The sequence below is a fragment of the Motacilla alba genome, chromosome 5 (assembly GCF_015832195.1).
Source record: "Motacilla alba alba isolate MOTALB_02 chromosome 5, Motacilla_alba_V1.0_pri, whole genome shotgun sequence".
NCBI lineage: Eukaryota > Metazoa > Chordata > Aves > Passeriformes > Motacillidae > Motacilla > Motacilla alba.
The window spans coordinates 57,134,546-57,150,482 of record NC_052020.1 but is presented as its reverse complement, the minus strand read 5'-3'; the positions used below and the strand labels follow the sequence as shown (position 1 = coordinate 57,150,482).

The following is a 15,937-nucleotide window of genomic DNA, read 5'->3' as shown; positions in this document are numbered from 1 at the left end:
GGGCCAAGCAGACAGGAGGGCAAGCAAGGTGCTGCAAATTATGAGGATCATTTGTGATGCTCTGGTCCTAAAATCAGGGTTGTGCTCCCATACGAGCAGCAGCTGGACAGAGCAGGGGAGAGGGATGGGGAGATGGATTTTGTGGTGGCTCTGGGTTGATGGTTGGGTAGATAATCCTGAAGGTCTCTTCTGACCTTGATGATTCTGAGATTCTGTGATCTAACCTGGTCAGGTAGAAGGTGTCCCTACAGGGCAGAGGGGTTGCAACTAAATGATCTTTCAGTCCCTTCCAACCCAAACCATTCTGTGATTCATTGTGGCCCAGGTGGGAAGTGCTGTTAGAATGATAACACAATGCTCCTTTCCCTTTCATCCTAATGAATATTCAAGCCTGACGTATGTACATTTTGTCCTGCTGTGTAGATGAGTCCCACTTGTCACCTCAGGACTGACTCATCTCCAGGGCTCCTGAGACAATATGAGACTGAAAGGAAATGCCATTTCTTCCTGCTCCTGGTAGCAATCATTTAAGACTTGGGAGTCTTCAGGGATGAATAACCTTATCTATTGCGTGCACATCCTCTAGAGGTGCCGGGTTAAAATCTTGAAGCTCCTTATTTGAATTGGACTGAGCATTGAGCTCTTTGAATTTCTTAGCTGAACTTCAAGCCAGTCACCTGTTGGCAAGGTTTTACAGTTGGAGATTGCACTGGGAGATCACAAACAGAAATGCTCCCCTCCTCCCTGAGCCATGCACCGACAGCAGGGCGGTGATGGGCTGTGTGCTTGCTGAGTGTCAGAGGCAGGCAGGATGGAGCTGTGGAGCTCAGACCTGAGCCCTCAGGGCTCAGTGACGCTCAGAATTAGCTTTTCTATCACAGGTCACCTTTCTTCTTCACAGGCTCTCACCCAAGTGTTGCTCCCATGCGTTCGTCATTGGGAAAGCACAATGTGCTGATGCAAATGCTTTCCTTGATTTCCAGCACGGCTTTTTAATTTTGCCTTGTGGCCTGTAAGCGAGTGTGATGTCTTTGTCACCTCTGATTAGTACAACAGTGTGGCTCGTGGCTCTGTGTGAGCATGTCTCCTGTGGGTTCTTGGTCCAAGTGACTCAAATCAGACTGCCATGTGCATACAAGTGAGATCTTGGTTAGCATAAACACAACTGACATGAGCAGAGGCATCACTGAGTTGCCCAGGAAAGGGGCTTTCCAGCCCAGTCCATCAGTCTGACGATCAGAGGGTCCAGTTTCATTAGTTCTGGTCATAGGTGAGCCTCTCTCCAGCTGCAGCTCATCACAAAGCCATAGGGAGCCCAGACCTCATCAGCACCTTTGCTTAGGAGTGGTTGTGAAAGAACTGTTTGTTCATTCCAGTGGGGTGTAAAGATCCACTTGTTGAACCTGCTGAGTTAAGGGGATAGGCTTAAGCATGTGCTTAAGAACCCATGGGGATCCACCCCAGGACAGCTGTAGCTTCAGTTGTCATTTTTTCCCATCCCAGCATAGTTTCAGGGAGAAAAGGGGTCATTATTTTTTAATCACCCTAGCTCAGGCATGCTTTGTGAGCACAGCTGTGAGCAGTGGAGCAACAGAGCTCTGCCTGGAGCAAGCAAAGCTCAGCCTGCTCCTCCTCCTTGTTTTCCAGGATAAACCATTATCAGCAAAGGCTGCAGTCCCTCTACTTCAAGAAGAAGTTTGCAGAGAGAGTTGCAGAGGTGAAACCCAAAGTGGAAGGCAAGTGACCAGACCTGCTTAGGGACTTTGTGCCAGCACAGGGATCACTCCCAGGAAGAGCATCGTCTGTGCCAGCATGAGCCTGCTCCACATGGAGCTGGCAGTGAGGGAAGGGAAGGGGTTGGTGGTCACTCTTTGGGGGTACTGAAGGGGTTGCTGGTGGGCTCTTGTGACAGGGGGTAATGTCCCACCCCTCTCTGCTTTCAGCCATCCGTGCTGGCTCCAAGGCAGTGCTGCAGAGCAGCAGCCTCCAGCAGCTCCTGGAGGTGGTCCTGGCCTTTGGGAACTACATGAACAAGGGCCAGAGGGGCAACGCCTTCGGGTTTAAGATCTCCAGCCTCAACAAGATTGCAGACACCAAGTCCAGCATTGACAAGTGAGCAGCCTCTGCCCTTATCCTTGGTAGCATCCATCGGCCCCAGGGGTAGTTGGGGGGATGCAGGGGTCATTAGCATTACCTCTGGGACAGTCCCCTCCTCCTGCTGCCCAATTTGGCACACCGAGTGGGGTGAGTGTGCATTTTTTTGAGCAGGACAGCTTTCAAGGGAAGCCAAGCTGCAGATCAGCACAGCGATTGATGGGGCCTTTCCTTCCTGGGTTGGCTAAGCTGCAGCCAAGGCTGACTAGGATGATCATCTTCCAAGTGCTTTTAACTCCTTTGGAGATGCCAAGAGCCAGAGAAAGGGTTCCCAGGGGCTTTTCTCCACAGGAACTCCCACTGCCACTCTCCCATGCTGATGCAGCCATTGCCTGGTTTGCTCTGCCCTGCTGAGCTCTGTTCACAGAGCAAGAGGAGCTGGGTCAGGTCTCAAACCTGCCTGGTCTCATCCATCAGTAAAGACAGTGGAGGACAAGACCAGTGATGCTCAAGCACCTCCCCTGGGTTCTGTGGAGAACACTTCCTACAGGGCTGCTCTGCCCTGTAGCTGTGCATGGGACAGACCCATCCCAAGTCCCCACGCAGGCATCAAGCAGCATCCTTGCAGAAATCCTCAAATAGTTTATTACTAGGGTTTTACCAGGGGTTTTGACTGAACAATGAGCCCCCCAAGATGCTGCCAGACTGACCTCTCTGCTCCTCTCTGCTAGGAACATCACCCTGCTGCACTATCTCATCACTGTCGTGGAGAAGAAATATCCCAAAGTCCTCCGCCTGCACGAGGAGCTGCGAGACATCCCACAGGCAGCCAAAGTCAAGTAAGCAGAGGTTGAGGTGGCACTTAGGCAGCCCTGGGAGCACCTCTCCCCTCATTTCAGCCTGCTTTTCCGTGTCACTTCACCCCAGCTCACCCTTCTGGCCAGATCCTGGCTGCTGGGCTGTATCCCATGCCGTGGCTGGCCCAGAGCAGCCCAGGACTCAGAAGCAAACATCACCTGGCAGCTTTAAATCACAGCCCTTGCAGTGAAGGCTCTAAACTTCTGAGCTTGGGGGAGGAGAGCTGCTTGGAGCAGCCGCTTCCTGTTGTTATCTCACGGCAAAAGCATTTAATTAATTTCTAATGGTACATTAAGTAATCCGGGAGGAAGTGGTTGCGGTGTGGCTGCAGATAAAGGGCAGCTGTTTATCTTCATGTGCCAGGGAGGCTCTGCCTACAGCACAGGCAGCACCAGGCAGCTGTGGGAGGGACTCAACCTGCATCCAGATCCTGCCTGCCTCTTGTTCTATCAACATGGAGTTTCTGGGGTTTGCAACCAGCTTTTTAACCCTGCCCCTGTTTAACAGTGACCTGTTGGGAACAGGCTGCCCCAGTTCAGCAAAGCCCTTAAACACAGCCTGAGCCTTTAAGTTCAGGAGGAATCTGCTGTTGCCCTGCAAAGCTCTCAAGTATGTGCTGAAGTACCTCTGAAATCAGTGAGGCTCTGTTTTGGTTTTAAACTCCAGCAGGAGTTTATGGGCTTTGATGCTTCAAGGATGTGAGCAGCAAAGATCACACATTTCTGCAGCCATTTGTGTCAGTGGTGGGCATGAAAAGGGGCTGAAACTGCACCCCTTTAAAGAGGATGCAGCTAGAACAGGTTACCCAGAGAAGTTGTGGATGCCTCCTCCCTGGAAGTGTTCCAGGCCAGCTTGGATGGGGCCTTGGAGCAACCTGGGATAGTGGAATGTGTCTCATGGCAGCAGGGTTGGAGCTGGATGGGCTTTGAGGTCCCTTCCAACCCAAACCATTCCATGATGCTATGAAATACACATAGAGTTTACAGTGGCTTAAGGGTCTGACAAGCTTCAGAGCTCTCTGAAGCAGCGGTGAGTTCCCAGGGAAGATGTATACTGGACAAAACAAGGATCCTCGTGTACAAAATGTAAAATAATCACCAGCCATTGGGCTTGAGCACAGTGACAGGATAAATCTTGGCATGTAGGGAAGAGTGTTCTTCTCCAGAGGGTGGTTGGGCACTGGAACAGGTTCCCCCAGGGCAGTGGTCACAGCACCAAGCCCGACAGAGCTCCAGAAGCATTTGGACAATGCTCTCAGGCACGGGGTGGGATTCTTGGGGCTGTCCTGTGCAGGGCCAGGAGCTGGACTTGGAGATCCTTGTCAGTCCCTTCCAACTCAGGATATTCCATGGTTCTGTGGGTGTGGTGTGCTCAGTTTGTAGGCTGAGGGCATGGCTGAGCAGGACGTGCTCCATGCTGGAGCAGACTCGGGCTTTCCCATGCTCCTGACCTGCAGCTGTTGCACAGACACACGTATGGGAAAGAAAACGCCTGCACAGAGGGTTTCTGTACCCCACTAAACTTTATCATTTCGCTCTAAACTGGACACCATATGTAACATTTGGGTTTGGTCCAATCTACAGCAAAACCAAAAAGTTTCTAAAGCTCTGGAAAACCCTGAATTCCCCCCAGTCCTGCAGCTGTGAAGCAGAAATTGCCGCCTCTGTCAATCCCACCACTAGTAATGAGCTGCTGGAGCACAGGGCTCCCAAAACTGCATTTTCCCAGACTAAACCTGCCAGGAATGCTTGCCCCATGACCCAGCATCAGCATTTCCAGGGACCCCAGCCCTCGCACAGACACCCCTGGAAAGGCATCAAGCCTGTGGTCACCGAGGCTTTGTGAGAAAGCTTCCCCTAACATAGCAGTGGTAGAAACCCGTAAGCACTTGAATTTGAAGCTCATCAGGGGCTTGAGCCTTGTGTAAACAAAGGCAGCGCCAGACATGGTGATTTATTTTTATTTCTCTATATTTGGGCTGTCTCCCTTTGTGAAACGCTCGCTGCTCCTCGGGAGGATGCTTTGCCTGGTGTTCACCCAGCCGTGGTACCCTGAATAACTCTCCTCTGTGCACTGGGACAATGATCCCATCTCCTGCTGGACCTGGAGAGAAATCTGTGCCCAGCAAGGCACTCTCCTGAGCCATCCTTTCACTTGGAGAGGGCTGGAGGCTGCTGAGCTTGCTAAACCTGGGCAGTCCCCTTGATTAAAAATACAGAAAAGTGCTTTGCTTTGAAACAAGCAGCTGCAGCCACTTTGAGATAGTCCCAGCTTAGAGGCTGTCAGCCTGATTTGCTGCTTGAGACACACTGATCTGCAAAAAGGAGGCAATGTGGGCAGGGTGGGGGTCTTTTCAGTGGGAAAACCATGGTCAAGAGAGCTGTAGATTTTGCTGGGAAAAGCTGAAAATTACCATCCTGCTATTTCCAACAGCATGACTGAGCTGGAGAAAGAAATAAACACTCTGAGAAGCGGCCTGAGAGCAGTGGAGACTGTAAGTATTATTTAAATCAAGTATAGTCCAGCCTGGCTCTGAGCAGCACTGCATCCCTCCTTGGGGAGGCAGGCCAGGGAGCTCCCAGTGAAGCTGCTTTTATCTCACATCCTGGAGATCTGTTTGCCTTTCCTTCCTGCCCTGCACGTGTGCCTGTCCTCTCAGGGCTGTTCTGGCACTAAAGTTACCATGTGTGATTAGGCACACTCATGGTTTATGTCTAATACCTCAAGGGAGGCTGAGTAAGCCTAGTGGTGATGCCCAAGGAGGACCTGTGATGTGCAGAGGAGTCTCCTCTTGGCCGTAAAACCACTGAGGGTTGGGGAGAACTTCTGCAGCACAGCTGGAGTGGTGATGAAATGGTGGAGGTATCCCAAAGGACTCACTGTCTTGCTGAATTATCCTGCTTCCACAAGCTTTCCTGCAGGATTTAGCTTAAAAGCTCACTTCAGGCAGTGTAATCCAGGGTGTCATGCATGGCAGGGGGAGCAGCAGTGGTGGTGCCAGCAGAACCCCTGGCATTGATTCAGGCACACTCCCAATGCCACTGCCAGAGGCCAGTGGTGTTTGTGTCCCTCATCAGCCAGGGCCTGACCAGATTTACCCTTTTTTCCCCCCAAAGGAGTTGGACTTCCAGAAGTCTCAGGTTCAGCAGGCAGGTGACAAGTTTGTGTCTGTGGTCAGCCAGTTCATCACATTGGCCAGCTTCAGCTTCTCGGATGTCGAAGATCTCCTGACGGAAGCAAAAGAGCTGGTAAGGCCACCAAAGTCCTTGAGATCTGAGCGGCTTTTCAGCCTCACCTCCTTCTCCCTGGCTGTACCCACTGTCCAGTTGGCATTGTCCTGACCCACGCTTGGGCATTGCCATGGACCTCCCTGAGGCCATGGCTAACCAGGCCACCCCTTTGGCCTGCTGATGGTAACCTGGCAGAGATATTCTCTGCAGTGAGTTAGGAGTGGTGACAAATGCTCTGCAAAGTGTACCCTCTTCTGCTGACTTGGCTGGGCCTGGAGGAGAAGGTCTGGTTGTGGTCCCCAGCATATGTGTAAGCCCACTCTGAAGCAATTTTCCATGGCTGTTGGAAGCAATGGGCTATGTGGAATGCTCCAGCTCTTTGCTTTTTAAAGACATGTCCAGATTCAAGTTGTGTTCCTGTTTTCTCTTAGGAAAGCAGAAACATCCCTGTTTTATAAACTTTATATCTCATGAGGAGAGCATTTTCAGGCTTCCCTCCCCCACCAGAACCTCTGGTAACATGGCAGAGAATTGTAATATCTTGATTAAAATCAGCAAGATTAACCTCAATTATATTGACTTATATAGTGGCACTTCTCAGATTCCTCCCTGCATCTTGAGGTGTTAAGTCACTTAAGTAAACAAAGAAATAAAAATGCACTAAAAGTCTTTTGAAGAGCCAGGGGCACCCCTGCAAATAAAACTAAATCATACAGGCAGGCTTTAAAAATGTTCCTCTTGGTCTACCCTGCAATATCAAAGCAACTAATAAATCTGTTGGTGCTTTGATTTTGTTTTTCTTCTCTTTTAAGTGTGCTTATCTCCAGAATGTGCCTTCACAGTTTTAACAAACTTGCTCTGCACAAAGAGTCTCCTTCAGACTGGAAGTGAGAACAAAGAGTGTCAGTCCCAAGGACAACTCGGGGGCTGCTTGGGGACTGGGGACATGTTGGCAGATTGTGGATGTCCTGTCCTGACCTCTGCTACGGCCTCATTCGACTCCCTCACATTAATGGTGTGCAAGCAGCACAAGAGGCAGGAAAACTCCCTGTTTCCCTGCCCAGGGCTGTGCCTGAGCCTGGGCAGAAATCTCTTTTAGAAGTTTCACCAACACATTTGGTTTCAATAGCAGAGCATGTGGCAGTGATAAATAATACCCCAAAAATACTTCAAAGGAAAACTTAAAAGTGCAAGTTTCCCTTCCCCTGCCGTGTTTACTATTAGTTTTATGTCTTCAGTCCCACAATATTTTGCTTCCTTGTTTTTACTGCTGCTTAGTTAATAAAGTGGAGCTGGGGCAGGGGAGGCTCAGCAGAGCCTGAGGCAAGATGGGGAGAGGGGGCTTGATAGCGATCCAGGTCTTGCAGGGCAACAGGTAACACATCAGGTGATTTATTTCAGCTTTAAATCAAGGCTTGATGAGGCAAAGCCCTGCTGTGTGCTGTGGCTGCTGGAAGTGTTTCACTCTGCTCCATCAGGTTGAAAGTTTCACCAGTCCAGTGGATTTATCCAAGACTGATGCACCCCTGTCTTCTCTCTTACAGTTTTCCAAGGCTGTGAAGCACTTTGGAGAAGACACAGACAAAATGCAGCCTGATGAATTCTTTGGCATCTTTGACCAGTTCCTTCAAGCTGTGACCGAGGCCAAGCAGGAGAATGAGAACATGAGGAAGAGGAAGGAGGAGGAGGAGCGCCGGGCACGCATGGAGGCACAGGTGAGCACACACCAGCAAGTCTGGCAGCACCTCCAGGGCATCTGGGAGTGGCAACCATGTTATGATGTCCCTGTGGTGGTCAGGGTGGCACGGGCAGCTTTGAAGACTGGGAAGGGAATTTCTGTGGTCTTAGACCCAATGGCTTTTCACTTTTGATAACTTGATTAATGACCTTGGGCTGGGGAGGTCTTGCAGCTGCAATGTGCAGCAGAGCTGGTGCTGTCTGTCAGCTGCTGTGACCCACGAGCAGCAGCCATGGGGCTGTGACCCTCCGCCCATGGGTTTTATCACAGAATCTCAGAATCATACAATGGTTTGGACTGGAAGTGACCTAGTTCTAGTTCCAACCACCTCACTGTGAGCTTGGACACCTTCCACTAGACAAGGTTGCTCCAAGCCCTGTCCAACCTGGAGCACTTCCAGGGATGTGGTCTATCAATAACCCTGGCCAGCTCTCCTATGCTGAGTACTGGGGTGGGAAACAACCCTTGTTCCATGAGTTTGGGCATCACCATGCATGTGCTGGGCCCCCCCACGCGTACCTGTGTGAGACTGAGGTGCCTTCTTTCCCCCCGCCACCACGACGTGCAGCTGAAGGAGCAGCGGGAACGGGAGCGCAAGGCGAGGAAGGCGAAGGAGAGCGGGGAGGAGAGCGGCGAGTTCGACGACCTGGTGTCGGCGCTGCGCTCGGGCGAAGTCTTCGACAAGGACCTCACCAAGCTGAAGCGCAACCGCAAGCGCATCACCAACCAGCTGGCAGAGAGCGGCCGCGAGAGGCCCGTCACCAAGCTCAACTTCTGAGAAACAAACTGACGGCAAAACCCAGCAAAAGACACGTGGGTCAGTCTTTCCGAAGTGGCTATGGTTTTTGGGGTGGTTTTTTTTGTTGTTTCCATGACACTGCCTTGCGATTCCAAGCGGAACAGTGGCGCGCTCTCTGTCCCCGCGGGCGAGCGCGTGTAGATACTGTGTAAATAGTCGGGTCGGGGAGTGTGTGGAGGGAGGTGTATGGGCAGCTCAGTGCCAGCAGCGCCTCCTCCCCACTCCAAAAAGTAGTTCTCCCCATGCACAAGCACAATGCCGCGTCCGTGGAGCAAGAGAGGACCCAACCCCAAGCCGCCGGTTGTCCCCGTGGTCCCAAAGCCAACGGGGAAGCTGCCTCCTGCTGCTCTCCTGCTCAGAACCACCCCCAGGGCCATTTGCAGGGGACGCCTTGCACACGAGCCGAGCGGTTTAAAGAAGAAAAGACAAAAAAAAAGCAGAGTTGACTGAACTTTAATCCGTTGTTTGTTTGTTTGTTTGTTTTCTCTCATTGTTGTGATTATTCTGAGAAACTTGCAGTCTGTGCGTTCGCGCTGGTTCCCGAGCTCGGCGCCGCGGGGGCTCCCGGCGATGCTCTTCCCGTCATCCTTGGGAAATGCTCTTTTTCCTCCTGCTGCCACCTTGCTAAAGGACAAACTTTACCCCAAAGTGCTTCTTGCTGTAACGCCACACTGATGTATTTATACTTTTGCAACGTTTTCTGGCCCAAGACGGTGGGAAAGGTTCGGTTCTCGGAGGAGACGAAGAGCATAAACTTTTGCGTTGTAACTTTTGTTCTTGCTTTCTGTTCAATGGGACAAACTGTATCCTCTGTCAAGGTGGGTCAGGACCAAAGGTCTCTGAAATACAAAGGGGTTGGGGTAAAACCCAGCAGCTTTCACCTGCCTTCTTTTCCTTTTTCTTTCTCGGACACACAGAAGCAGTGATGCCAAGAAACACTCGTCTCTTAGCCAGGTCCTTTTTTGACTGGTTTGCTGTTCATTGTCATTGCAAATTTGTAAAAGCAGAACTACCTGTCAAATGTCAGTCCAAAAAAAAAAAAAAAAAGACAAAAAAAACCAATAATAAAAGTAATTCAGAGCTCTCAGGGAGTAATAATTTAAGGGTTTAGAAAATTAAGAATTGGAGAATAAAAAATAACCACCATTAACATATTAACATTTCTATTCTTAAATTATGCTGAGTATATAGAGGACTGTTACTTTTTACTTTTATTTATTTGTGGTATGTTTTTTAAGAAAGCAAAACAAAATCTTTTTATACCACCAATACTTTTGTGATCTTTTTTTTTTTTGTTTGTTTGTTCTTTTTCCTGTGGAGAGATGAGTTTGTCCCTGTTGCACTAGATATTAACACTATTTGAAATAAGGTTGGTTGTTCTTTTTTTTTTTTTTTTTTTTTGTCAGATAATTGGTATTACTGGTGGGTATGGGATGTCAGTTAACTATATGTACTGTATAGCAAAAGTGCTGTTTAAACTAATTTGTATAAAAAAAATATGGTTCTAAGCACCTGAAGGCCACGGGGTCTGTGTGCTGAATGAAAGCTGTGAAATCTCTCTCGAAGCAGAGTTGTCAAGAGCTGTGGTTTTACCATTTTGTTCTTTTCTTCATTGCAACGTTTAACGCACTGTAGATTTAAAAAAAAAAAAAGAAGAAAAAAAAGAGAAAAAAGAGAAAAAAATACTTTCTGAGTAGCATTTAAAGCAGTAATAAATAAAGCAGGTAAGCGCAAAAATAAGGTCCAGCACCTCATAGCCAAGCAGCTGCAAAACCTGCAGATTATGTTCAAAGGTGGAGTTAAGCACTTTGCTTTAAGAAGGAGGGGGAAATAAAGACAAAAGGTAATGATAATACTATTCCTTAACTAAAGTGCCTCTATTTATATTTTTTATTTATGGCTGAAAAAAATGGGGCTGATACAATTGAGGGAATGGACTATGGGGGGAATTGAAAATATATAAAATAAGAAGGAAAAAAAAAAAAAGGTTAAAAAGAAAAAGTTTGGCTTCTGATGGTTTAAGGAATGGTTGGTCACACGTGTTTAATTGGGCAGGTGGTGGGGGTCAGAAAGGGCAATCTCCTCCCGGGGTCCCTGGGTGCCAGCACCCACCCCGGCTCCTGCCTCTGCTACCCCAGTGCCACAACAGGACCTTTCCTGACAGATTTCCTCTTGCCCTTCCAAACCTCTTGGGTTGTTTTTTTTTTTTTCTAAATTGTTTTACAACAGCCTGATTATCAGGCTGACTTTGCCATTTCTTTGTTTTCTTTCAAAAAAAAAAATAGAAAAAAGAAAAAAAATATTATATCTCTATAAATAAATACAAAGGCTGTGTGCAGGTAATTCCATGTGCCATTGTCGAAAACTACTTTTAGATTGGTGCTGGTGTAAGTAGCCACTCTTTTCTCTTGGGTGTGTATTTTAAAGATGATTTTTTTTTTTAATAATGCCAAAAACAAAACAAAAAAAAATTCCATAATAATTTGTAAACGAAAGTTTATGTCTTGGACCTTATTAGCTTCGTAGTGACTAAGGTAGTCTGTTAGGTGCAAGGATGTTAGTAGTTCTAGCTAGTGGGAAATGCTGTGTAATGTTATGAGACTGTACATTTTCTAAGATGGCAATATGCAATAAAGCAAAACGATTTTGGTGAGTGTACACGGCAGAGGCGTGAGTTATTTTTTAGGGGGAAAAAAATGGGATCATTAGGAATGGAGGCAGGTGTTGAAAAAGAGGCTCTCTGAGGGTTGCTCTTTTTTGGGTGTGTTTGGAGGCATTTTTGGGGTCATTCTGATAACCCCTTCACCCTTGTCCTGAGTGCTGGGTTTTAGGAGGTTGGGGTTTTTCCATCCTCCAGGATTGCAGCATCCTCATTGTCACCCACATGTGGGTTCTGAAATGCCTCCCAGTTGGTGAACCCATTCATTTCCTCTCATTTTGTTGTTGCTGATGCACCTTGGTGGGAATTTTTCCAAAAGCCCACTGGGCCTTTTCCAGGATCCTGCATTGAGGCAGCAGCCAGTTTTGTATCATGGGATTGGATCCTGTCCCTTTTTCCAGGAGAAGTGCTGGCTGGGCTGGCCACTGTGCCTCTAGCAAGCCTATCTAGTGATGTTTCCTTGGCAGTAGCCCAAACCCCTCCTGGCTTATTGCTGCTCACCTTTTCCTTTCCCACACACCTTTCCATCCAGGCTGTGTCACTTTCTTTTTCCAACACTCGAGTGATTTTTGCAGCACCCCAAGACACCCCCAGCCCCCACTGCCTGTGCCAGTGGGAGCATCTGCGTTGTGCTCTGACCCACAGGCTTCCCATTTGGGATTGGGGCTGGCAGGGAGCACAGATTCCATCAGCACCCCTGGCACTCGTGGGCTGGTGATGCCATGGGAAAGCAGCCCAGGGCTGGCTGGTGATAGGACCCAAGGAAAACAGGAATGGCTTCAACTTCTCTTCCCATCATAAATCCCCGTGTCCCCAGCGTAGGGCTGGTTGGGGTTTGTCCATAAATGGATGTGAACAAGCTGGCCAAACCCCACAAACCAATGAGGACCTGAAATTCTAGTTTATGGCAGATTGCAGGTTTCTTGGGCCATGCCGTTTTGTGACACAGGATGGTCCCCAGAATGGGGGCAGGGTGGCTGTGGGAGATGTGAGCAAGCTCAGACACAGCTTTTTATTCAACCAAAATACTTGATGGGAAAAAATATCCTAGTAACTTTCAAGCTTCCTCAACTTCAAAACCTTCCACATGGCTGGATTAGCAGCATCTATTGTTTAAGAAGACAAATTTCAGATACAATGTTTGTCATCCCAGGGGAAAGGGGGCCAGGGTGGGCACTGTGCTGGACTGGCACACCTGTGCTGTGTGAGCCCATGTCCACTGATGTCCTGGCTGCCTGGGTTTTCACCTGAAAAAGGCTCCTGTGCCCCAAATCCTGAGGGGTTTGGGTTGTTCCCTCCTCTTACAGCCATGAGCCAGCAGACCCTTGTGTGCTGGATGGTCCAAACCTGCCCAGACCCGCTGGTGCCAGGGAAGCTGCCGGGCACGGCGCTCCTGGAGGAATTGTCCTGTGGGGCCACCCGGGTTGGTGGCACCAAACCTGCTGAGCCAGCCCTGACTGCGCTCTGCTCCAGGCCGGCAGCCAAGGCTGGGGCGACAGGAGTGTCAGGTGTCACCTCCCGCACTCAGCCTGTTATCCTGGCATCGCCCCAGCTGGGAAAAGATGAGTCAAGGGCTGGTGGCAATGCCTGCTGCAGGCAGGCAGCACTGCAGCATCGCATGCAAAGCTCAGCTCAGCAAGTAGGGCAGGCACGGCCAGGTGGGGAGACACACCCAGCTCCATCCCACTGGCAGCCACTCTGTGCCACTGGCAGGAGCTGCTGGACTTCTGGACTATTTATTTAATCCCAAAAAAAGGGGACCGTGGGCCCAATGGACCTGTGAGACTTTGATATCCCTGCTGGAGGCCCTCAGGAGAGGGTAATAAGCAAAGCAGGGATGTTGCCAGTTCTGCTTCCACCTGCGCTGTGGGACCCGTCCCCACTGCCACTGCCCCCCTGTCACACCTCAAGCAGATGCTCTGGGGTAAAACTGCACTTTGCCATCTTCACTTTCACACAGCCTGATCAAATCTACAGTCCTTGTGCAGGGCTGGCACTGCTGGACTGCCACAGGAACAGGCACAAGTCTGATGAGGAGCAACTGGGAGAGCTGGAGGGACTCAGCCTGGAGAAAAGGAGGCTCAGGGGGGACCTTCTCACTCTCTACAACTCCCTGACAGGAGAGTGGAGTCGGTGGGGATTGATCTCTTCTCCCAGGTAACAAACAACAGGACAAGAGAGGACAGCCTCAAGTTATGCCAGGGCAGGTTTAGACTGGATATTAGAGAAAAGTTCTTTGTCCAAAGAGTTACCAAATATTGGAACAGGCTGCTCAGGGCAGTGGTGGAGTCACCATCCCTGGAGGTATCTAAAATGCACTTGGGGACATGGTTAATGGTGAGATTGGCAGTGCTGGGGGAATGGTTGGATTCAACGACCTTAGAAATCTTTTCCAATCTAAATGATTCTGTGATTCCAAACAATTCTATGGTTCTGTGATTCTTGACTCCCATAAAAGCTGGTTATTTCATCAGCCTGTGCTTTGGGTGAAAACATTATTTGAGCTTTGCTTCTGGAGGAGACAGGAGAGGCCAAGAGGACACAAAGGTGATGGATGCAGGAGGGAGGGGATGAGCCCCATCTCCACTCCATCTCCTGCAGACATCTCTCCTGTGAGCTCTCTCCCTGGCATTGTTCAGGGTCCTCCTACAGATGCATGTGAAAAAGGAGAGTTCTCCGTTTGAACCAGAAGTGCTCTGACCTGAAACCTCTGAGCATTTTGTGTCATTTTTAGCCTTCAACCAGGCTTGCTGAGAGTGTGCAGGTAAGGCAGGGAGAACTCCCGTGCTGCCGGGCCCCACCGGAGCCTCAGCAAAGGCAGAGCATCTTCTCTGCCATCTGCTGGCGCTTTCCACCTTCAGCATTTCAGAGCTGTCAAGAACAAAATCGATTCCGCTTCTTGTTTTCCTCTGCGATCTTTACTGTGGTCTGAAAAGTTCTCATGCTAAATTTTCTGCGGAGGTTTACCCCAGCATGGTTGAGGAGGGCTAATTTTAATGCTCTCCATTGTAATTTGAGTCAAAAAGCTGAAGGTCACAGCCTGTGGCTTCTCTGTGACTTCTGGCAGTGCCCGACCTTCAGGTGGACACAGGGTGTGCAGGTGCTGGTACCAAACATGCACACGTGTGTAAGATAAACTAACTCAGAACAGTTTCATGGGTCATCTGAACTTCCACGGCTTTTGAAATCACCACAGAATGTCCCACTCCACTGCAGTGTCCCCAGGGCTGGCCCCAGTGCCAGGGTTTGTGTTGGGAGCCTGTTCCTACCCAGCTTTCCTTATATTTTGTGGTCACACTGCAAAGAGCTTGAAATTAAGCTGGAGCTTCCCAGTTCCCAGAGCAATTCTGTGAAGGTAATTCATTGAAATCGCCATTTTTCCATTCCTTTCTTTACTGGCCCATATTCCAGTATTTGCTCATGTGCTCTCAGCTCAGGGGTGGCTCTGCAGGAGGGGCAGAACAAACTCACTTTTGGTTTTGGGCAGCAGGAAGCAGAGCCATGCAGAGCTGCTCTAAACCAGGATTATCCTGGGCACCAGCACAGCAAGTCTGGAGGACACAGCTTTGTTCCTGCTGCCCAAGCCATGCCTTTGGCCTGCCAGGACACTGCTGTAAGCTGGGCTGGGACAGTGCCCCTGCCTTTACCTGGCCTTTGGGTGCTCAGGGTGCCAGCAGCTTTTCCATCTGCTTGAATTTGTGCTGTGTACTTTGACAGGGATTTACTTTGCCAGGCTCTGTGCAGAGCATCCCCTGGGCTCAGGGAAAAGTAAAAAAGTCCCAGTTTTGTGCTTCACCCAGCTCATAAAACTCTTTTTGCTATGAAATCAGTGAGGAGCACTCAGGCAAGGCCTGGTTTCTATGGCAAATCTTTCCAATTTAATAGCAGGAGGCTATCACCATTTGAGTTACATTTTCTGTAAAGACTCCACAATTCAGATGCTGTATTCAGAACTTGACATGACCTCAGGGATGCTGTATTACCAAATGTTCTGTAAAATGCACCAGACTGAGCACAGAAGCCACAGGCACAGATCAGGCACAAGTGCTGTAGCACATTAGATTCCACTGGAAAAAATAAGTGACCTGGTTACTCAGAGCATTTTTTATCCCTGATGCTGAGATTAGTTCAGAGTATGTTGCTAAATCAGGTAAGCAAATTACATTTATGAGGTCATGAGGGAATTGCTGGGAGGGCGAGATGAATTTCAGAGAAATTTATTTTGCTGGTTTTGTCCACATCTATCCTGAGGGTAGATGAGCCTGGGGGAGTGTATTAATTTGTAGGGCCCATCCAGAAGGGTTTTGAAGCATCAGCATCCTCACAGCTGCTCTCTGATGGGAATGGGGAGGGTTGGGCTGTCCTGGTGTTTTCCATAATCTCACTTAGGAGCCAACCTGGTGTCCATGTGCAGCTCCAACATGGGGACAATTGTCACCTGCTCTGAGTGTGAATCCCTCAGTGAATCCCTCTGGCCAAACCCCCAAGCACTACCCAAAGTGTTTAAGCCTCTGCATCTGAGCTGCTGGCAGAAGCAGGAGGAGATATCCCTGCTGCCT

At 49.3% G+C, this 15,937-nt stretch overlaps 1 protein-coding gene across 2 annotated transcripts in view; it reads left to right on the top strand.

Annotated features, from left to right (window-relative positions):
• DAAM1 (dishevelled associated activator of morphogenesis 1) overlaps positions 1-11,377 on the top strand; it is a 91,219-nt gene extending 79,842 nt beyond the window's left edge. Inside the window, exons 21-27 of one of the 2 annotated variants that reach the window (XM_038137782.1) lie at positions 1,648-1,736; positions 1,944-2,112; positions 2,826-2,933; positions 5,386-5,446; positions 6,069-6,200; positions 7,727-7,897; positions 8,489-11,377. In XM_038137782.1, the coding sequence (XP_037993710.1) occupies positions 1,648-1,736; positions 1,944-2,112; positions 2,826-2,933; positions 5,386-5,446; positions 6,069-6,200; positions 7,727-7,897; positions 8,489-8,698 (940 nt within the window). In that variant the 3' untranslated portion in view covers positions 8,699-11,377. The remainder of the gene's footprint in view (positions 1-1,647; positions 1,737-1,943; positions 2,113-2,825; positions 2,934-5,385; positions 5,447-6,068; positions 6,201-7,726; positions 7,898-8,488) is intronic. The other variant, XM_038137783.1, reaches the window with a different exon arrangement.
• The last annotated feature ends 4,560 nt before the right edge of the window (positions 11,378-15,937 follow it).